The 22,570-nt window shown below is 43.4% G+C and overlaps 1 protein-coding gene across 7 annotated transcripts in view; it reads right to left on the bottom strand.

Annotated features, from left to right (window-relative positions):
* RALGPS2 (Ral GEF with PH domain and SH3 binding motif 2) overlaps positions 1-22,570 on the bottom strand; it is a 283,620-nt gene that overhangs the window by 154,308 nt on the left and 106,742 nt on the right. For all 7 annotated transcript variants that reach the window (XM_050963225.1, XM_050963224.1, XM_050963223.1 and 4 more), the window contains 2 exons: positions 8,627-8,716; positions 5,177-5,269 (listed from right to left, as the gene is read on the bottom strand). In XM_050963225.1, coding sequence (XP_050819182.1) covers positions 5,177-5,269; positions 8,627-8,716 — 183 coding nt within the window. The remainder of the gene's footprint in view (positions 1-5,176; positions 5,270-8,626; positions 8,717-22,570) is intronic.

Below are 22,570 nucleotides of genomic sequence, written 5' to 3'. Positions count from 1 at the left end.
GCCAGATGCACCCTGACTGACGAGGGCACCAGGCCCTGGGTCCTCAGGTGGAGGAGGTAATCAGTGATAAGCTGGATCGAGGCAGTCACCGAGGAGATGTTCTGGTCCACCACCCACCTAGAAAATCAGGACCACTTTGCCAAATAAGCGTGGGGAATGAAGGGCCACCTACTTTCGAGAAGGATGCACTGAACCTGGTCCGAGCAGGTCCATTCCTCTTTACGTAACCACTGAGCAGCCATACCATGAGGTGAAGAGCCACTAGATTGAGGTGGAGGATGCAGCCCTGGTCCTTTGAGAGCAGGTCGAGGCAGAGCGGCAACGGCAGAGCTAGCGCCAGATTCGTGAGGGTCCCTCCCATACCAATGCTGCCTGGGCCACTCTGGGGCAAGGAGGACCTGGACCTTGTCCAACTTTAACTTCTCCAGGACCTTGCTGATTAGGGGGAACAGGGGAAAGGCGTAGAGAAGCTGGCCTGACCATGACAGGAGAAAGGCATTAGCGCTAGCGCTCCTCCCCAGGCTCCCCCCCCGCAGGGCAGAACCGGGGGCATCATCAGTTCTGCTGAGTCACAAATAGGTCCACCTGGGGAGTACCCCACCTTCAGAAGAGCCAGTGGGCCACTTCCGAGTGGAGGGACCACTCGTGTTGCGAGGAAAAGTCCCTGCTCAAGCAATCCACCCTCTTGTTCTGGGCGCCCGGTACGTGGAAGGCCTTCAGGTGGATATCGTGGGCTTTACAGAAGTTCCACAGCCTGAGGGCTTCGCTGCAGAGGATCGGGCCCTGCCTTGCCTGTTGACATAGAACATCAAGGCCGTGTTGTCCGTGAGGACCCTGACTACCTTGCCTTCTAGGTGTGAGCGGAAGGCCATACACACCAGCCGCACCACCCTGCGCTCCTTAACATTTATATGTAGGGTCAGGTCTTGGGTCTGAAAGTCCCCCACATGGGCCCTCCAACGCAGGTCCAATGCATCAGACACCAGATCAAACGATGGGGCCCTGTCCCTGAATGGGACCCCCAGATCATGTTGTTTGGGGTGGACCACCACCATAGGGAGGCGATCACAGAGTCCGGCACAGTGAGGACCTTGCCCATCCTGTCCGTGGCCTGGGAGAACTTCGAGGTCAACCAGAGCTGGAGGGGTCTCATCCTGAGTCTGGTGTGACGGACCACATATATGCACACCAACATGTGACCCAAGAGTTGCAGGCAAACCCTGGCTGTTGTCACCGGGAACCTTATGACTGAGTCTGTGACATCTTTCAGGTTCTTGAACATGTCTGGCGGGAGAGAGGCCCTGGCCGATTCTGCGTCCAGGAGCACACCGATGAATTCTATGCGTTGGACCAGGATTAACGTGGACTTGGTGTTGTTTACCAACAGTCCCAAGGTGGTGCATGTGGATAGGAGGAGCGCCACGTGATCCCTCACCTGCAACCAGGAGCTGCCCTTGACAAGCCAATTGTCCAGATAGGGGAATATCTGGACTGTCCGCCATCTGAGGTAGGCCGCTACCACTGACATGCATTTTCTCAACACCCTGGGGGCAGTGGACAGACCAACAGAAGGACCGTGAATTGGTAATGATTCTGTCCCACCATGAAACGGATGAAGCGTCTGTGCCTCTGGAATACATGAATGTAGAAGTACGTATCCTGTAGATCAAGGGCAGCGTACCAGTCCTCGGGATCCAGGGAGGGGATGATGGAGGCCAGGGAGACTATGCGGAACTTGAGCTTCACCATGTACTGGTTCAGACCTTGGAGGTCCAGGATGGGCCTGAGGCCCCTTTTGGCCTTCAGGATAAGGAAATAACGGGATTAATACCCCTTGCCCATGAACTCCTCGGGCACCACCTCTATCGCTCCTAGTCATGGGTGCTGCCCCATCTCCAGCTTGAGCAGAGCTTCGTGCGAGGGGTCCCTCAAGAACAGTGGGGGCAGAGCATGGTTGGGCAGGAGGAAGTAAACTAGAGGGTGTAACCCCGGGAAACAGGGTTGAGAACCCATCCGTCCGAGGTTAACCGCGACCATTCCGGGAGGAAAGCACACAACCAATTGGAGAAGGGAAGCTTTATTGGGGGTGGATCCCTGATGAAGATTGGCCCCCGAGCGTCCCATCAAAGACGCCTTTTCCCCGCCTGCTTGCCCTCAGAGGACCCAGGCTGGGAGGCAGGCCGAGACTGCCTCTGAGGGCGTCTCTTATAGTCCCACTGCTTCTTATGGGCGGCCTCGTGAGGGTGGCCTGGGCAGGAGTCTGTCGCCGCTTGAATTTAGGTTTTGCCGGACCCAGGACATAGAGGCCCAGAGTCTGAAGGGTCGTGCGTGAGTCTTTCATGCCATGCAGCGTTGTATCTGTTTCCTCCGCAAACAGAGCTTTCCTATCAAAACGGGAGATCCTGCATGGAAGACTGCGCCTTGCTGGACAGCCCAGAGAGTAGCAGCCACGACACCCATCTCATGAATACCACAGAGGCCATTGATCGTGTGGCCATGTTCGCAGCATCCAAGGCTCCCTGTAGGGACACCCTAGCAACCACTGTCCCTTCCTCCACTAGTGCCTTAAACTCCTTCCTATTGCGCTCCTGGAGGGAGCCCTCAAACTTAGGCAGGGAGCCCCACTGATTGAATTCGTACTGGCCCAGGAGAGCCTGATGGTTTGCCACTTGTAACTGGAAGCTCGAAGATTAATAAATTTTCCTTCTGAAAGAGTCTAGTCTCAGAGTCTTCGTTCTTTTGGGTCGGGGCTGGCTGACCCTGCTGTTCCCTATGGTTGACCAACTCGACCACCAAGGAGTTGGGCACTGGGTGGGTATACAAGTACTCGTGCCCTTTAGTGGGTACAAAGTACTTACGCTCTGCCTTTTTAGAGATGGGGGCCAACGAGGCCGGTGTTTGCCACAGGGCATTTGAAATCAAAGCCACCCCTTCATGGAGAGGCAAGGCCACCCCACCCAGTGGCAATGGGGACAACATGTTAAATAGGGAGTCCAAGGGCTCCTCCATCTCCTCTGCCTGGAGGTGTAGGCTCACTGCCACCCTCTTTAAGAGTTCTTGGTGGGCCCTAGAGTCCTCCTGTGGGACACAGGGGGGCAGCGCCGCTATCGCCTCCTCCGGGCGGGTGAAGAGGCAAGTTTAGTGCCCTGGGTGTCGGCCGGCACCGGAGGGTCCACCACCTGGTCAGACTCTGGGCACAGTGCCGAGGACTTACGTGCCACCGACTCCCTCCTTGGGGGTCTGGAGAGGGAGGTCGATGGTGCTTCCGAAGCTCCAGCCACCGAGCGAGCCCCCACTGGAGGCTGCACTATAGGCCACAGCGCCCATTGGTACCATTCAGCTGGCCACGATGTTTGGTGCCATCGAGGGACAGCTATGGATGGAGACTAGGCTGGCGTATGATCCGCTGCTGTCCCTGGACTGGGAGGAGTGGCAGGGTCAGGATCTACGGTGGTCACAGGACCGTGATCTTGACGTGGAGGACTGGTACCGACAGTAATAGCTGTTCCGCGAACAGCCTCAGTGGGTAGACCTGCAACGGCGAGATGCCGGCGATCGACGCCCAGGGCTGCAACATTTTGACGGAGACTTGGAGCGGGAGTCCAAGCGAGAACTGCATCGATCGTGTCATCACTGACTGCAGTACTCTCTGCGAGACGAGGACAGACGGCAACGCCTGCCATGGTCCTGTCAATATTCGCTCCTTGAGGACAAGCGGTGCTGCAAGTCCCTGCCAGAGGGAATCCAGCCAGACAGTCTGGTCAGCGTCGAGGGCAATTCACCTGGACTCTGCCCCGAGGGGTCACTGGGTGGTGATCGGCATCAAGAACATTCCCTCGACCGAGAGCGGTACCGAGGCTTAAACGACTTGCAAATCTTGCACCTTTTGCTGATATGGGTTTCTCCCAAGCAGAGCAAATAGTCTGTGTGCGGGTCTCTCCTTGGCATAGAATGCCTGCAAAAGCCGGACAACTTAAACCACGTGGCATGAGGCATGCCCTGGCCCAGGCTCACTGACTAACTAAACAGCTAACTAACTAGAGGTACTAACGATGAACGAACAAACAGTTCTGGGGACAAGCTACAGCAGAGCTGGAGCAGAGCTGGAGCAGAGCAGTTCTGACACACCTTCACTGGTAGCAAGAAGGAACTAAGGGGGGGGGGGGGCGCGCAGCTCCTCTTACACCGCACCAGGCAGGCACTACTCCAGGGGTGGCGGGGGGTATTCCCCCCCATGGGTACTGCTAGGGGAAAAACTTCCAGCACCAGTGCACATGGTGAGCATGCACACCCATTGTGGAATACACACAGCAATCACTCGAAGAAGAGAAAGTTCTGTCCACTAATATGCCCTCGCTGAGAACTGTCAGCCGTCATTTTACAAGTCAATTCATGTATATGCCTTACACGCAAGTATTTCAATTGCTGATTAAACCTTACCAGGTTTGAATACATTGCAAAGGATGAAGCCCATCTGTACGGCTATGCAGGCGTATAATTTATGGCAAAATCAGACAATATTTTTCTTGGATCTGCAGCAGCAATTAGCAAAAGCTATTCCCAAAATTGTGCTGACCAACGAAACTTGTACAGAAAAATCATCTTACTTTCTATTTTAGCCAAATATAGTGTAGCAGAGGGGAAAAACTGCCAAACAAAAAGAACTTCACACTTTCAAAATTTGATATTAAAAAATGAGACATGCAAATATACTATTCAGTACATTTACTACAACTGAAAAAAGATCAAATTTAGTTATCAGTGATAGAAACAAGAAAATTATTTATGGAATCTGAGCAAGTAATTTTTGGACATTTAATCTCTATAGCTTAAAAAACTCCAACAATATGATCCCTTGCATGATTAAAATACAACTCTCTTGGCCTTCATAATATTCCAATAACTAATACAAAATAGCATTTGGCCAAATTAGGAAGCACTGTATTTAACGGAATCTGCAGGGAACAATTTTTCAAAGGAAAATATTTCAATGTCAAAATGGAAAAAGACTCAAGAGGAGAATGGAGACTTAAATGACGAGAAATACACTGTACAATTGGATTCAAAAGTGTCTTTAATAATTGGATCCTTGACGCAAGCTACAAAAGGTTATAATAAATCTATTTTTCAAGAAGGAATAAACAAAATCACAAATTACCCTACTGAGCTTACTTACCGCCCAAGTTTTAGTCAGCCTGAAGATGGGGGCACTTTGCAATCCAGACACCACTGCCATAAGGGCATGCAGGTTATTCAGCTCATAAAGTTTCTGTAGATGAAAACACACACAACTGAAAAAATACTCCAACTGCAGTAAAGTGATGAATGTACAGTGGTTAAAAATACTGATCAAACATTTTAAGATTACACAGAAGGCAAGTTAAGCTCATACGTAAAAAACAAACCATATTGTATAACAGTGTAAAAATGGTATCTTAATTAAATCTTCACAGTATATAACTGGTGAATCCTTGGATGACTGTAGCTATTATCTTTAGGGCACTGAGTTTCATGGAAACTTTATTCTTTGTGATTCTGCACAGATGATCACCATATGTGAACCTCTCTCACTACACACTTTAACAGATTCCCTATTTATGTTGAAATTAATAGTTAAGATTTTTCTATCCCTATCCTTTCATCTTTCATTTTTAATTAAAAAAGCAAAAGGCATACCAAAGTGATTTGTACAAATATTTTCCAAGCTTATATAGTAGATCTCACTATGACTAGGAAATACGTCTTTTTTTGGTCTTTATAGCCCTTACTAGATTTGGTTTGGTTTTGTTTTTAGTTCTCTACTTCTATTGCATTTAGGATATATGAATGTCTTACACGACCCTCTACATTCTTACACCATCCTATATATAATGCAATAAATGATAAACATACTCGCAAATTAACTGTTTTCCCTACACTGCAAAATTAGTGAATTCGAACCCTGTAGAGTTGAAACACTATTAGAAATACTTCACATCTTTTGTTCTCTAAGCCCTACATGGAGAAGTGCAGAATAAGCTGAAGTGTGATTTTAAAGGGCAGTAGCAGAAAGTAATAGTGAATACTGATATTTGGCTATGATTAACATCCCTACCACGAATGAACGCGGCCAGATCAAACACCACTACTCTTGTAACTAAACACCTGTGGAAGTTTTTGCAAGTGTTACATTTAAAACTGTAATTTTATGTTTCATTCAAAAGATAAATACCTCCAACAGTACTTTGTCCCAATATTCAGCAGCATGCTGAAGCATTGGTTAAGTGCTGACTAATGGGTTAGAATGTCACCTGCTGAAATACTGCTTCTTGCAGGACTCTAAGCTTATCTTGTCACAGGCCCAAGGACTCCCTCCCTCAGGGGGGGTCCCATAGGGAGGCAAATCAGCGCTGTATGTTGCTAATGCGGTGGCAAGCAACGCAAGGCATTTCAGGGGAGAGCCAAAGGTGTGAATATGGAATGGAAGATTCCTTGCAGGGTGCAAGAGGCCAAGAGGGGGAAAAAATGAAGAGAGCAGAGAATGGGTTAACTCGGCACTTCAGCTAGCAATGTGTGGAGATAAGATGCTGGCCCCGGCCCAAAGTCATGGGCTAGACAAGAAATCTACAGCTGCACAACCATGAGAAGAAGAGGAGAACTAAGTTGAGCAGAGCTGCAGAAATAGCAGTGAAAATAGTGAGAGCAAATGAGGCAGCGACAGTGAAGGCCAATAGGAGGGAAAACAATGTCTCCAGAGCCCATGTGTTTTGGGCAGCCGAGAAGGCCACAGCAAGCCAATTGAGCACCAGGCACAGAAAGCCCTGCATGACAACACCCCCAAAGGAACCCAGGACTTAAACCCTCCCGAGAGCCCAAGCAAGGCAGAGATTACAGAGAACCACAGACGACCTGGGCCCAGGACAGAACTCCCATCCACCCTTCCCCCTCGTCTTCTTACGTTACACTCAGGTTGGCCAGCAGTGGGTAGAGCGTGTGCATGAAAGTGGGTTAGGGCTTGGAGCACCAACACTTTCTCCTTCCTCTGAGTGATGTGGGGAGCACCCATCACTCTCTGCTGTTATTTTCAGCAAAGAATCCTGTGGCACCTTATAGACTAACAGACGTTTTGGAGCATGAGCTTTCGTGGGTGAATACCCACTTCGTCAGATGCTGTTATTTTATTAAATAATAAATCTTTAAAATTTAAACCCTTGATGTGTTTCATCATCTCCTCCCCAAATGATCCTGTGGCCTCAGCCTGATCACCTGATGCCTCAGGCAGATTAGTAACTGAAATCTGTCATAACCTTAGAGGTCACCTACCCAAATATCAATCAAGCCTGATTCTTCTTAGTTAATGAGATCATAGCCAAAAGTAGCATGGATTCAGGGGAAAAAAAAAAAAAACTACGTAGGAAACAACCCTTTATCCATAAGAGCTGTGATCTTAAAAACTAGATTGCAAAACAGACATTTTGGTAATTGCAGTTTTGTTGTAGCCTTGCTGGTCCCATGACAGAGACAAAGCGCACGTCCAGACTAACCCGCGGCATCGGCGGGTTAAAATCGATTGCTCGGGGATCGATATATCATGTCTAGTCTGGACGCGATGTATCGATCCCCGAGCGCGCTTACATCGATTCCGGAACTCCATCAATCCGAACGGAGTTCCGGAATCGACACGGAGAGCCGCGGACATCGATGCCGCGCCGTCCAGACGGGTGAGTACCTCGATTTTAGAAATTCGACTTCAGCTACGTTATTCCCGTAGCTGAAGTTGCGTATCTAAAATCGATTTTAATACCTAGTCTGGACGTGGCCAAAAGGTGGGTGAAGTAATATCTTTTATTGGACCAACTTCTGTTGGTGAAAGAAAAGCTTTTGAGATACACAAAGTTATTCTTCAGGTCTAGGAAAGGTACTAAATGTCACAGCTAAATACAAGATAGAACAGATTAAACAAGAACATTTTGGGGAAAAAAAACCAATCTTATCAGATGATCAGAATCAAACACACATTAAAAATGCTGCTATGAATGGATGCTGCTGTGCTGTCAGTATTCCTGTGGTGGTAAAATCCTCAAATAAAACTGCTATATTACAATCGATAAGTGTTATTCTGTTCAGACAGAACAGACAGACAGATTGATATTACCCATAACATTATTACTAGAAGAAAAGAGGTCTCAGGCCCTTTCCTTCCAAGCAGCAAAAATAAACAATGTATTTTAAAGAACATCAGCAAGAGCAAAGTAAAATATTCAGGGCCTGCAAATAGCGACAAGTGCTTAATTCAGATTATTCAACAAAACGGGTAATAAATTATACTGATAGAAAAATAAAATTAGTAAACATTAAAATTAGAAAATATTAATTAGTAAATTATTTGAAATACAGCATCTGAAAGCATTTTCTTAAACCAAGTAAATTTTTGTTTAGGCATATAACTCCAGTTCTGGAGCTTTGGTCTGTCACCCTTTCTGCTGATGTTGTCACACTGATGAGGCCAAACACTACCACATGTTAACAGATACCACTACAGCCAAATGGAGCGTTAAACAAATATTTATCCACATGCATTTTTGAAAGAGTGAACTTGCATATAAAAATTACAGCATATCAAGTCTCAAAAAAAATAAAGTCTTACCTTAGCAGTTTTAATATAGTGGCTCAAAACTTCAGCTCTGATTTTTAAAGTTTGTGCATGAAGAATCTCTCTAACGACCCAGAAGCTTACCTGAAAAAGAAAATTCACTTAGTTTTAAAACACATAAAAAGGCAATTAAAGCAAGTAAGTTTTATATATGAAGTGAAAAAATTAAATACATGAAAAATATCATGCTTACAGCAACTTTATAAGTTAGGAAATGCAAAAGTAAACATTGCTATAAAAATCTTAACTGACCAAAACTGCACATAATACTTATAAAATAAATTAACTTAAAAGCCTTAATAATTCAAAACACTTCCCTATATGCAAAATGTGACTACATTAATATTGTTGAGATCCTTAACTTTTGAATTTCCTGACTTTAATATTTGAAGTTTACAACTTTAAGTTGCATTAATGTAGATACTTGCATTTAATTACATTAGATTTAAAAAAAAAATAGCTATCCTACAATATGAAGTTTAGAATTCTATTATATAAACTCTATAAACTGCAAGACCTACAACAGATAAACAAAAATTCTGCTTACGAAGTTATGCAATTGTGTTTTTCTGTGATGCCAGAGAATTTAAACTACACTATTCTGAATTTAGAAGGAAAATATCATTTTGATACTATAGAATTATGAATTTAACCACTATGAAATTATATAACTCCACAGTACTTCAGGCAATAATGTAACTAAAAACATGCAGTAAAAAAAAAAAAAAAAAAGTGTGTTGCATGCCTATGCCGATTTCTAATGCTTATTTCCTCATTTGAAAGTTGTTCCTAAACCTTTCCTCCTCCCCGACAAAAGCTAGCCTTGCCTCAGATTTCTTCACTGAGAACTAACCATGTACGAAGATAAGCTTTAAAGTTCTGCTGCTTGAGGTAAGTGTATGAAGAAAGCCTATTTTTACACGGAGAAAGTATTTTTCCACAAATCATCCATCTCAAAAACAACTGAATATGTTGTGTGTAAACTTCCCCAAAACATTCACTTTTGAGCTGAGACCTGGCTTGAGTTAAGTTTCGGCTCTGCTGAAATCAATGGCAAAACTCTCACTTTCTTAAATGGGGCCAGGATTTCATTCTGAGAGTGGAAAGTTTCAGTTCCAAGGCAAAAAAAATCTGAGACAGTTATGAATGGACATAAGTGGATACAATATAAGTTGAACTGCAACCTTTTTACAAGTTTACATTACTACAAAGTGATATGATCTGATTTTCAAAGATACTGAGCACTAGCAGCTTACATTAACTTCAGTGGGATTTGTGGATGCTCAGCACTTCTGAAAATCTGACCAATAATATTTAAACTAAATCAAGGAAGTAGGAAGGCCTTCCTATACTCTAGATTCCACAGTTTGATGTCTTGTCATTGCTAGATAAACTGATATTTATAAGTAATTTACACTACAAAAATTTCCTTGTTAAAGTCTTAAGATTCACAAATGTTATATTTTTAATATACTGCAGTAAAACCTCAGAGTTATGAACACCAGTTATGAACTGACCAATCAACCACACACCTCATTTGGAACTAGAAGTACACAATCAGGCAGCAACAGAGAGACACACAAAAAAAGCAAATACAGTACAGTAGTGTGTTAAACGTAAACTACTAAAAAAAAATAAAAGGAAAGCAACATTTTTCTTTGGCATAGTAAAGTTTCAAAGCTGTATTAAATCAATGTTCAGTTGTAAATTTTTGAAAGAACCACCATAACATTTTATTCAGTTACCAACATTTCAGAGTTATGAACAACCTCCATTCCCAAAGTGTTCGTAACTCTGAGGTTCTACTGTAGTATGATTATACACACTATATGGCAGGGGTGGGAAAACTTTTTGGCCCAGAGGCCACATCTGGGTATAAAAATTGTATAGTGGGCCATGAATGCTCATGAAATTGGGGTTGGGGTATGGGAAGGGGTGAGGGCTCCAGCTAGGAGTGCAGGCAATGAGGGGTTTAGGGTGTAGGAGAGTGCTCCAGGTTGGAACTGAGGGGTTTGGTGGGCAGGAGGGGGATCAGGGCTGGGGTAGGGGGTTGTGGCTGGGGCGGGGATCAGAGTGCGGGCTACTGGCAGCACTTACCTCAAGCCATGGTTCCCAGTCAATGGGAGCTGCAGGGAGCGGTGCTTGGGATGGGGGTAGCATGCAGAGTGCAGCCCCCTGGCTGCCCCTGGGGAGACATGTCGCTGCTTCCAGGAGCCGCGTGGAGCAGCCTCCAACCCTGCTCCCTCGCTGGAGAGCTGGAGAGCAGCAAACCCCAGATCCTGCTCCCCAGTGGTAGCTCAAGGGCTGGATTAAAACGACTGGCGGGCCAGATGCAGCCCTCGGGCCGTAGTTTGTCCACCCTGCTATATAGTGTGAAATCTACAGAAAATGTTGTACTGGAACATTCTTTTTTAAAGTGTGGCTGCTACCAAATACAACATATCTCAAATTGCATTAACATTTTAAGCTTTCACTTTAAATATTTAAAAATTATATTAAAACTTTGTCAATTTTATTTTAAAAAATAAAAACAACTTTCCAGTTATGACGAATTAGCAAGTGAACAATGATGTAGCTTATCTTGCAACTTTCTTTGTTACACTGTTAAAAATGCTGAAAAAAGATCAGGGTTTGGCAGGATGTAATGCAACTGCTGTTTACAGAGTTCTAAAAAATAAACACTATAGACGCATTCTCTGCTGCATTACTCTTCCCATCCCCAAACTTATACCGCTTCCTCAACTTCTGAGAAACTAATAAATTATTTCTTGCAGACTCTAGCTGGATGTATAACCAGACACTATCCCTGTATCTACTTCCAGTAAGAAAAAGCCTTGTTCATCCTATCTAACCTCACACAGTGCAGTTTTACAGTTCCATATTTGTTTATACAGAACAGCACCAGGAGAGAGTCAAGTCCCTAAAGTACTGCATTCCTGTTGAAGTCACAGAAATTTGGTTAGAACTAAAAGCACTATCATGAAGCAAAACAGCTCTTTAACATCATTCTGGTATCAAATGAGGGTTCAGAAGCAGTATTCTAAATACTTCAAAACTGTGTAATACCTAGAAGAGCATTACATACAGAACTCAGTTTTTTTTTTTAATTTTTAAGCAAACTGATTACTGATAATTGGTGGTGGGAAACAGCAGCGGTTTCAAACCAGCCCTACCGAGTGCAGATAAGTTTGCTGATGAAGGGGAAGGGAGCTCGTTAAGAGCATACATGCAATTTATTGATTGATTGATTGCCTTTTGTTACCCAAAACCTCATCTTCCTAACTAAACCCCCTTCCACCATCATTCCCCATTTTAAAATGGTGCCCATCTTCATCTGCGGATTTACAGAACAAAGGCATTGACTTTTGATTGCTTACTTTAGTAGTATAATGTCAGAAAATAAAACATTAGGGAATAAATTCAAATAAATTAGTATGGCAATCTGATCATACAGTCCACATCAGATCCGTGTCAGAAAGTAGACTCAATGTCCACTTTTCAATTCTTTGGTTTACTGGGCTAGGCAGAGGGGTAGAGCGAGGATGCAGTGTACTTTGTTTATCTGAATAAGGGCATCCCTTTTATCCTCTTGAGAGATCTAAATGAAGCTTTCGTGGAGATACTCTGCAAACCTTTTAAAGATTTCTAGTTATGTCAGCTTGTTTCTTCCCCTGTGACAGGAGACTTTCCTATGCTACTCTGGGATGAGTTTGATTAGCTCTATTGCAGTAAACAGGCCTGCAGCATATGGGCACAGGCAGTTTTGGGACACCACCAGCAGCTGGGTTCTCTGCACCTGTGTCAATCAGGGTCCAAACACAGCAAGGGGAGAATAGGGAGTATGAACCCTCAAAGAATAAGCACTTGAATCAACAGAATATATACAACTTTATTATATTATAAAAGGCGAGTAAAATTTTTTATGAAAGCTTGTAAAGAACTAAACTTAATGGTCATTAGAAGATATGTATGAAGAGTGTGGTTATGAATGTATGTATAAGTGTATATAGAAAACCATGCTCACAATTTGTGGTGCAGTCAGGCAAAGAGAGGCTGCCTCCCCAACCAGATGATACTAGCTAAAAGCACCTAGAAAAATTATACAACCCAGGAAAAGACATCCTGGCTAAAATTTACCTACCCTCAATATCCATGCAGAGAGGAAGACCTTTTAAAAAAGGAGACCTGAAATTGAGGTCTTCTTACACATAGAGAGCTGTGGGGATATAAAAATTTGGATCCGCATCCACAATAAATAACTTGTATCTGACCCGCGATCCGCACCCCACTTTTATATGTATCCGCATCTGCTCATGCGCCGGCACCCTATCTATCTCACTGTACCTCTCAGGAGGAGCATCAATGTGCATGCATCAATACCGTATAAGGAAGCTATATGGCTTCATAAATGCACACACTTGCTATATTATTACTTTAATCATCTTATTATACAACAGGCACCAGAACAAATAGCATTTTACATACAAAAATAGTAAAATAAATGTTTCAAGTCAATAATACTCAAAATCACAAACTGAACTATAAAATAAAAAGTTGGGCAACTGTTTAGCTTGTGACTTATACCAGCCCTGAATTGCGGGACTTCGTCTTAGATGTCTCTCAGAACTGTTGATTTTCTTTGAAATATTATTATAAATCATCCACAAGTCCTGGCTAAAGTGAAGTTTGAGTCTCATTAACTGTGTAACCAGAGACTGAGATGGCCCTCTTGGAGGGTACACTGGATGCAGGGACGGTGGAATGCACAAACCGTGCAACTCGACTGAAAAAAAGAGGAAAGTTGTGCAGCTGCTGGGGTGATGGAGACAACAGAAGCACATCTTCATTCTTTGTCAGCATCAGGGTGACATACTTTGATACTTCATCATCTCCACACTTGTTATTCGAATCCTCAAACTCTGACAATTTTGCCTCCTTTGTCTATGTAGCTGACAAAAGAAGCATAAGATTCACTGCAGCATTATTTTTCCTCATGCAATGAGACAAGCTTCTTGGTTTCTTGATAATCTTCCTGTCTCTCTTCAATGAAAACATTTCATCCCCTTCGTCCGAAGGTGTAGGAAAACCGCTACTCTATGCATAGGCCTAATTTCAAATTTTTCCATGAGACATTGCAAAGCTTTGACTTAGACTAACTTCATCAGTGGTAGAAGGATGGAGATGCTTTTTCAGCCTTTCATACCAAACGGGCACTAAGTGGAGACTGGGCTGTGATGACTGCTCTAGATGACCGCTCTAGTGCATCTGACACTTCTTTGAAGGGCTGAAGGAATTCTATTAAGATGTTCAAGGTATTGTGGTCAATGCTATCAATGAGCTGAGTATCCTCATTTTCTGTCAAAATTGCATATGGTCTGTCCCACTGTTCCTTGATTGTCTTAAACATGAGTAGTTTGCTGCTTCATCGCGTTTCTACATCTCCTTTCAGAGATTTTCACAACCTGCTTTGAAGTAACGAGATTTTGGCTTTGTTTGTTAGCACTTTAATTTTGTTGTCTGTTTCTTTACTGTGTGCAAAATTCTATTTTGGAAAATGAGTGTCTCTATTGGTTTACACCAAGCAGTACAGAATTCATATGGGTGGATTATTGCCTCCTGCTATTTAATCTCCAATGTCACAAGAGACATTACTTTATATAATTATACTATTGTAGTAGACTGTTAAAATGGTCTTTTAAGGCCTCCTTCAGCTGTATTGTTCCATGGTTGGCTCAAATTCAGCAGCTAATCTATCCACCTTGACCCTCCATCATCTTGGTAGCTCTCCCCTCTTCACCTGACATATCACGCAATACACAACATGCAGCTAAACCAAGGGGATATTTGCATCACTGAGATCCAATCTAGTGAATAAACAGCACCAGTGTCCCTTCAAATTTACCAGAAGCATATTCTCATCAGTCACTCTGCATTTGCTGGGCCAGAAGATGGATCTTTCTTTCGTGCTACCCAGGTGGCCAGTGTAAGGCTTCATAAGCCAGAGAAACAAGGGGTAGGTTGGGTCCCCCAGAATCACTATTGGCATTCAACATCCTCAAGGGTAATCCGCTGGTATGGGAAGAACATCCCTCCTTACAGCTCTTTTGAGAAGTCATGTGTTCTTAAAGATGTGAGCATCATGTACTTTCACCAGCCATCCCACAAGTATTACTGAAGTGCCCCGGTGAACCATTAGAACGTCCACAACCATGGAAAAGTATCCCTTCCTGTTGATGTACTGGTGCCAGAATAGGATATGCTTGCTATCGCCCCACAGCAGTTTGGGCAACCTCCATTGTTACATATTCAGCCACTATTTCCTGTATATTACCCAGAATCACAGTCCTGTGCAGCAGTAGACACTTAATGATCGCAATTGGAAAATCCACAATGGGGGCATTCGTTCATCCAACTGATTGCCCACTGACCAATAGCAATCCAACACTGCACGTTTCCAAAGTGTGACCACCACCTGCTTCTCCATTATAAGTGCAGTTCTCCCTACAGTGCCCCTGAGCTGGGGGTCTGGGTCAAGCTTGGCACACAGATCCAAAACATGGCTTTTCACATCCACAAGTTCTGCAGTTACTGCTTATCATCCCAAACTTGCATTATGATGTGATCCCACCAATCAGTCCTTCTTTCTCGGGCCCAGAAGCAGCAATGCACCATATGGCACTGCTATATGAATGCTAGACGCAGCCTGGCAACTTTTTCAGCATCAGCCGCCTCCGGCCACTGTACTTGAACATCTCTGCATCTTCCTCATTGCAATCCTGGTTGTAGTAATATTCATTCAAGTTCTGCAGATACAGGAGGATAATGCATCCTGTGTTTGCATCACTCAGGATTTGTGAGGAGCTGTGCAGGGTCCATGCTTCTGCTAGAAAGATGGTGGATACCAAAAAGAAGTCCACAGGACTGTGGGAGTTGTAAGAAGTGACAAGCAAATTATAGGCTTTCCCCATCTTATAAGGAAAGCCTTATAAAGATGGAGAAAGTGGCATGGTGGGAACTTGATCCCTATCTCCCTGACCAACCTGGGCAAATCGATGGCATTCCATAAAGCACTGAGAAAATGTCCCACAAGATCCTGATCTACACAGCAGCAAGGGGTAAACTGCGATATCTACTTGTCTTGCACTGTATTTTATATCAGTGCAAGCAACTGTGGTGAGTATGCTCATAGGCAGCACAAACACCCAAATGTGCATGCACTGGAGTGATAAAAAAATCGGCGCTGTGAACAGTTTTCTCCAGGGTGCCACTTGGAACTCTGGTACCACTGAGCCTGCCTGACCAACCAGCCTGGGCTCCCTTTACACTCTATTCCTGAGGCAAGGTGGATAAGGAACTGGTTAAAGGGGAGACTACAACGGGTCGTACTGAAAGGTGAACTGTTAGGCTGGAAGGAGGTTACTAGTGAAGTTCCTCAGGGATCGGTTTTGGGACCAATCTTATTTAATCTTTTTATTACTGACCTTGGCACAAAAAGTGGGAATGTGCTAATAAAGTTTGCGGATGACACAAAGCTGGGAGGTATTGCTAACACAGAGACAGACCGGGATATCCTATAGGAAGATCTGGATGACCCTGTAAACTGGAGTAATAGTAATAGGATGAAATTTAATAGTGAAGAGTGCAAGGTCATGCATCTAGGGATTAACAAGAATTTTAGTTATAAACTGGGGACACATCAGCTGGAAGTAATGGAGGAGGAGAAGGACCTCAGAGTATTGGTTGAACACAGGATGACTGTGAGCCGCCAATGTGATACAGCCGTTAAAAAAGCTAATGCGGTTTTAGGACGCATCAGGCGAGGTATTTCCAGCAAAGATAAGGAGGTATTAGTACCGTTATACAAGGCACTGGTGATACCTTATCTGGAATACTGTGTGTAGTTCTGGTCTCCCGTGTTTAAGAAGGATGAATTCAAATTGGAACAGGTACAGAGAATGGATGATTCGAAGAATGGAAAACCTGTCTTATGAAAGGAGACTCAAAGAGCTCGGCTTGTTTAGCCTAACCAAAAGAAGGTTATGGGAGGATATGATTGCTTGTTATAAATATATCAGAGGGATAAATATTAGGGAGGGAGAGGAATTATTTAAGCTTAGTACCAATGTGGACACAAGAACAAATGGATATAAACTGGACACTAGGAAGTTGAGACTTGAAATTAGATGAAGGTTTCTGACCATTAGAGGAGTGAAGTTCTGGAACAGCCTTCCAAGGGGAGTAGTGAGGGCAAAAGACATATCTGGCATTAAGACTAAGCTTGATAAGTTTATTGAGGGGATGGCATGATGGGATAGTCTAATTTTGGCAATTAATCTGGCAATTGATCTTTGATTATTAGCAGGTAAGTATGCCCAGTGGTCTTTGATGAGATGTTAGATGGGATGGGATCTGAGTTACTACAGAGAATTCTTTCCTGGGTGCTGGCTTGTGAGTCTTGCCCAAATGCTCAGGGTTTAAGTGATCGCCATATTTGGGGTCGGGAAGGAATTTTCCTCCAGGGCAGATTGGCAGAGGCCCTGGAGGTTTTTCGCCTTCCTCTGTAGCATGGGGCACAGGTCACTTGCTGGAGGATTGTCTGCAGCTTGAGGTCTTCAAACCACAATTTGAGGACTTCAATAACTCTGACATAGATTAGAGGTTTGTTATTGAAGTGGATGGGTGAGATTCTGTGGCCTGCATTGTGCAGGAGGTCAGACTAGATGATCATAATGGTCCCTTTTGACCTTAAAGTCTATGAGTCTATGAGACTGCACTAAACCAGCACACATATAGGTAGGAACACACTCAGCTACAGTTTTACACACAGATGCTGAGATCAGCTAAGGAACTGCCCAGTACTCAAGTGCACACCCAAAATTATACTGTCTTGTGCTGCACAGAGAACTGCACAGCGCAAGTTCATTTACACTTTAACTTGAGGTGTCCTCGTCCTCTTGCAAGGGTTTAACATTCGCTTCTGTGACGGTGTCTCTCAGATACACTTCTTCAATGCAGACCTATTTTCTATGAATTTCCCCTCACATTGTCACATTGTCTCATCTTCAATTCATTGAGGCCAAAGCCAAGCTCCTAACTTTTCCTCTCTAATATTCTCTGTTTAAAAAAAATCCTCACTCTCATGTAGGCCTTCAAACCGCAGACTAATTTTCTCTCCCTCTCCTTCTTTCCCCACATTGCAGATGTGACCAATTCCTGTGAATCTTCACACTATTTAAAATATCCTCCCCTGGCCATGCAAAAGGCTGAACTGCTTGTCCATGAAAGGGGTTTGAACATTTAGCATGCTTCACTCTAACTCCCAATCTAAAATGCCATTCCCAACATGATCTCATTCTGACCACACTGCCCATATCCTTGAATACCTCTATTTCCAATACATTGCTTACCACACTGAAATCTTCTTGACCTCATTTTCAAGATTCTCCATCACTCAGCCTGAACTATATTTCCCCTACTCCTTCTGCTACACCAATGAGTCCAATCCTTGAGGCTCCTTTGTTTTCTTCTCATTCTCCTATTGCTGTATCCTCTTTCACGTTGCCCCTTATGCCTGGAATACCCTTCTAAACCCAATTAACCAAGCCAATAACTCCTCCTCATTAAGGTCCATTCTACAAATGCTCTTTTGCTGAGTTGCCTATGATGGGTTCTCAAATATTTTCATAGCGTGTAGACTGTATGTTTATAGTGTACCTCATGAAACACCTCACTATTCATTTGTGCTCACATACGATTCCTTTGTCAATGTGTTGCTTTCTGGGCAAGTGGGGCCTTTATAAAGTGTGCTTTAATCCACTGGCTACTGTAAAGAAATGAATTTCAGGAAGGGAATTCTCTGCCATTTTATTCTGTTCTGTCCTTTGATGTGTGTACACATGCATGTGTTGGTCTACACACAAATAAAAGGAAATGCAAGGAATGAGAAGTAACACCTATCAAGCCAGGGTAATGATTATTTTTGAGTTTTCAAATTTGCTAGCTGTTTATTAGAAAAGTAAAAAAACCACCACCTCCACCACCGCCAAGAAAAAAAAAACAACAAACCTGGTGCTCCTGACTCTCAAAACTTATAAAATTCAAATGAAACACAACAAGAATCATAAGAGTTAGATATAGCATAAGGATTACAATAATAAATTTATGTGGTTATTGTGAAGTATGTAGAATTTCTATATAATCTAAGAGGACTGAGATGTAATAATTTTATGAACTCTGTAGGTGACCTGGCCACTGAAGTTATCGTAAACTGGGTTATAAAGAACTTTTCTGTATGAGCCTAACATGGACCTATGGGAAAAAAACAAGCAAGGAAGCAACCATTGAACAAATACTTGTGGGGTAATTAAAGACAATGGAGGAAAATGTTAGCTTTGAGGAAGATTCTATGTCCTATCTCCACCAAAGTGACACAGCTGATCTTCCAGTTATGGAAATGAAGAGATCAAAAGAACATCACAAAGTTTTCTTCATGCACACAAATATATGGCTTTATTAACCTGTGGATTCATGGCTGTGTAGTCTGTTATTTCTGTTAATTCCCTCTGTGTAACCTCATCCTTAGTAGAATGGCTGGAATAAGTTATGGTCTTCACCAGGAGATTATTTTCTACTGTCCTGTGATGTCTCCTCTTTTAGCAGGCTCTTATTATTTCCATTACACCAAACATCTTAACTTGTGATTCATACTGGTTATATGCTTCAACAAGTTTAATTATCTGCATTCCACAGCAGAATCTAGCATCATTGTTTGCAGGGAACTATTATCCTTTGCTGAAAAGACTAGTCCTATTCAGGAAGGCTTCTCAGGAAACAGATCTCACTGACCTGCAAAGTCCAATGTGCTGTCTTTGTTCTTTGAATTTAGCCCATTTACACTACATGGTTTTAGATGTACTGAAGGATACATGACTCACTAACTGTAAATCAGATCTTTGCCCTTCCTGGATGGTAAAGGAGAGTAATTGGGCCCTGAAACGGTGATTGAGAGGCTGCCATGGGTTTTTGTTGTATTTAGTTTCTTCTCCCACTTGGACACCATATGTCAAAGGGCACAAAAAAGCAGATTGGCTTCTAACACTTGTGCTGTAGTCAATCAGATAGAGACTAAAATTCCTCTAACGATTCCTCTCTTCTCTAACTTGAGGAGTGGGGGACGGTCCAGAACACCACCAACCAAAATGCATCTCTGGGGGTGTCAGCATTAGTACTTTGAATAGGTAAATCCTAGACAACTTACTGGCTCATTCTCATCTTCCTACTGATTCTATTCCCCTTTTTATTATCCCATTTTATACAATATCCTCTTGCTGCAGCAGTTAGTGGCCTTGACGATGATGCCTTGTTTCCAGAGATGTGTATTTCGCCTATAATCCCCCAGACCTATAAACTAAACCCTGAGGAAAAGGATTAAAGATTAACTCAATAAAAAAATCCAGACAGCCTCTTAAAGTGCTTAGTCACCCTGTTAGAGGATTACTTCTGACTTACCACTGCAGAATACCAAAGGGGGAGTCTTCCCTTTCACCTTAAAAAATCACCAGATTTCTCACTTGTGGGGACTCTCCAGGCTTAGTTCAGTCTCTTGACCTACTCAACATCTACTCGCAGCTACTAGAAGACATGATAGGGCTAACATGGAGTGAGTGAGTGGACTGTTTATGTGGACGGACAGGAGAGAATAGGGGAAGGAAGTTGTGACTGAAGGGTAAGAAGCATGGAGGGGAGGACAAGTAACCCCCTTCCTTTTTTCATGGCAGTTCTAGCTCTAGCTCCTCTAAACCCCACATCAGACCCCATTCAACAGAGAATAGCTCCCATCTGGCACCCACCCCACTGAATTGGTTTAGTCTTTTTGAGGAGCTTTGTCATCCTAACTCAGCTAGGCTAAAATTAAATGACCTATACAATTACTGCCTTTCTACTAGTTTGTCTTTATCAGGTATAACACATCTCATTAAACTTTCTCTAACCTTTGAATTTACACTGAAATTGTGAGATACAATTGTGATACTCTGTACCCCAAAGAAACACCCTGGCACCCCCATATTTACCATGGTGATATAATTATGGTGTGTTTGTACAAAGTATGCCTTGTGAGATGGTATTTTAAAAGTCTTAATCCGTTAAACATTAATGTCCTGTTGGATTGTATGTGCTATATTTGTACATTAAGTTATGTATATTGTGAGGTTAGGAACACTCACAACCAGCCTTTTAGGTACAACAATAGGGATGCCAGTCAACATTGACGGCCCATTAAGGGGACTGCACATACCAACAAGGATTACCTCAAGAACTGAGATAGCACGTGCACAAGGGAAGCTGTTTGACTCAGATCACCGCAAAAAATCTTTCCAGCATGCGGGAAGAAGCTATAAAAGGGGTAATTGACATCATTTGTTCTCACTCCCCCCACAACTCGAAACCTGAAAACACGTTTGGCGAACGAAGAATGAACTGGGGAAGTAGTCCCAGACTGAAGGGATTTCTAGCCTGTGTGTGAAAGATCTGTGACCTGCCTGTATTGTCTATCAGGGTGAGAATCAAATCCTGTCTGTCTATAGAACCTAAAATGTGTTCTTTATTTTTATTTCTTAGGTAATCAACTTTGATCTGTGTGTTATTCTTTATAATCACTTAAAATCTCTCTATATATAAAAACCCTAAAACAGTGTGTTGTTTAAAGTATAAAAGAAAATCTGCTCAGGAACAGGGGCTGGTGGATTGTCCTCTCTGCACTGAGGGAGGGGCAGACTGGGTAATGAACTTACACTGATCAGGTTTCTGATAAGGGCAAGACGGTACAGCTCTGGAGTCCTAAGCTGGGAAGCTGGGGTGGGGACTGGCTGGAGTCTCTCTATTGTTGGTTCCTGGGTGGCTCGTGAAAGCATTCATGTAACTCAGCTGGATGTGTCCTTGCTTGTGAATGTTTGTGTGAGTGCAAGACCTGGAGGAATTTGCAGTTTGTCACATCATCACAGTGTGAGAGGGAGCCCTGGTTGGTAAGACAGAGGGCTCAGTGGTACCCCACTTTCAGGTTGCACTCCGGGGATCCCGTCACAACAGTACACAAGTCTTAGTTTTCCTCCTCCTTCCCACATGCCTTCAAAAGAAAGGCAGCTTTCATATTGTGGCAGCAAAGGGAGTGTTAAATCACTTACAGATGCTTTTCAGCAGTATTGGTCTGCTGATAGTATTTTGGAAGCAACAATGATCATGTGCAGTAGACTAAAGTTCATCAGAGAACTTTACACTATGTTTACACTGCAAAGTTTGGTCGACAAAAGTTAAGTTGACATAGAACTGCCTGTGCACGCCACTATATTCTTCACAGAGATATTGTTATGATATGAATATGGCATGATTATGATATATTTTGTGCAAGATAAAGCATGTGAGATCATTGGAAAGGTTATGATTTACTGAATAAGATTATCCTACTTGTACGCATGCATCATTTCTGTATCTGAAGTTAGGAATATTACAATTGTGTTTACTCCGGGGGAAAGCCCACCAGACAGAACGCAATCAATCAGTCTAGATGGCTTACTGTGAGAAGAGCCATCAGAGAGAGCAATAGGTCTTTGAAGATGCTAATCTCCCACCTTCTTGTGAAGTCTTCCTAGGGATGCTGAAAACAGCCTCCGAATCATGGCTGCTATGGCGCTACAGAGGCATGTCACCAAGCCATCTGGTACTGGAATCCATCTTGGAATACCAGTGTTTTTCCACTGACCGGGGGTGAGGATGAAACTTGGACACAAAGGGGGGGGAGGGATAGCTCAGTGATTTGAGCATTGGCCTGTTAAACCCAGGGTTGTGAGTTCAGTCCTTGAGGGGGGCCATTTAGGGAACTGGGGCAAAAATCTGTCTGGCGATTGGTTCTGCTTTGAGCAGGGGGTTGGACTAGATGACCTC

Source organism: Gopherus flavomarginatus, chromosome 7, assembly GCF_025201925.1.
Source record: "Gopherus flavomarginatus isolate rGopFla2 chromosome 7, rGopFla2.mat.asm, whole genome shotgun sequence".
Taxonomy (NCBI): Eukaryota; Metazoa; Chordata; order Testudines; family Testudinidae; genus Gopherus; species Gopherus flavomarginatus.
This window is presented reverse-complemented; position numbering and strand designations above follow the sequence as displayed.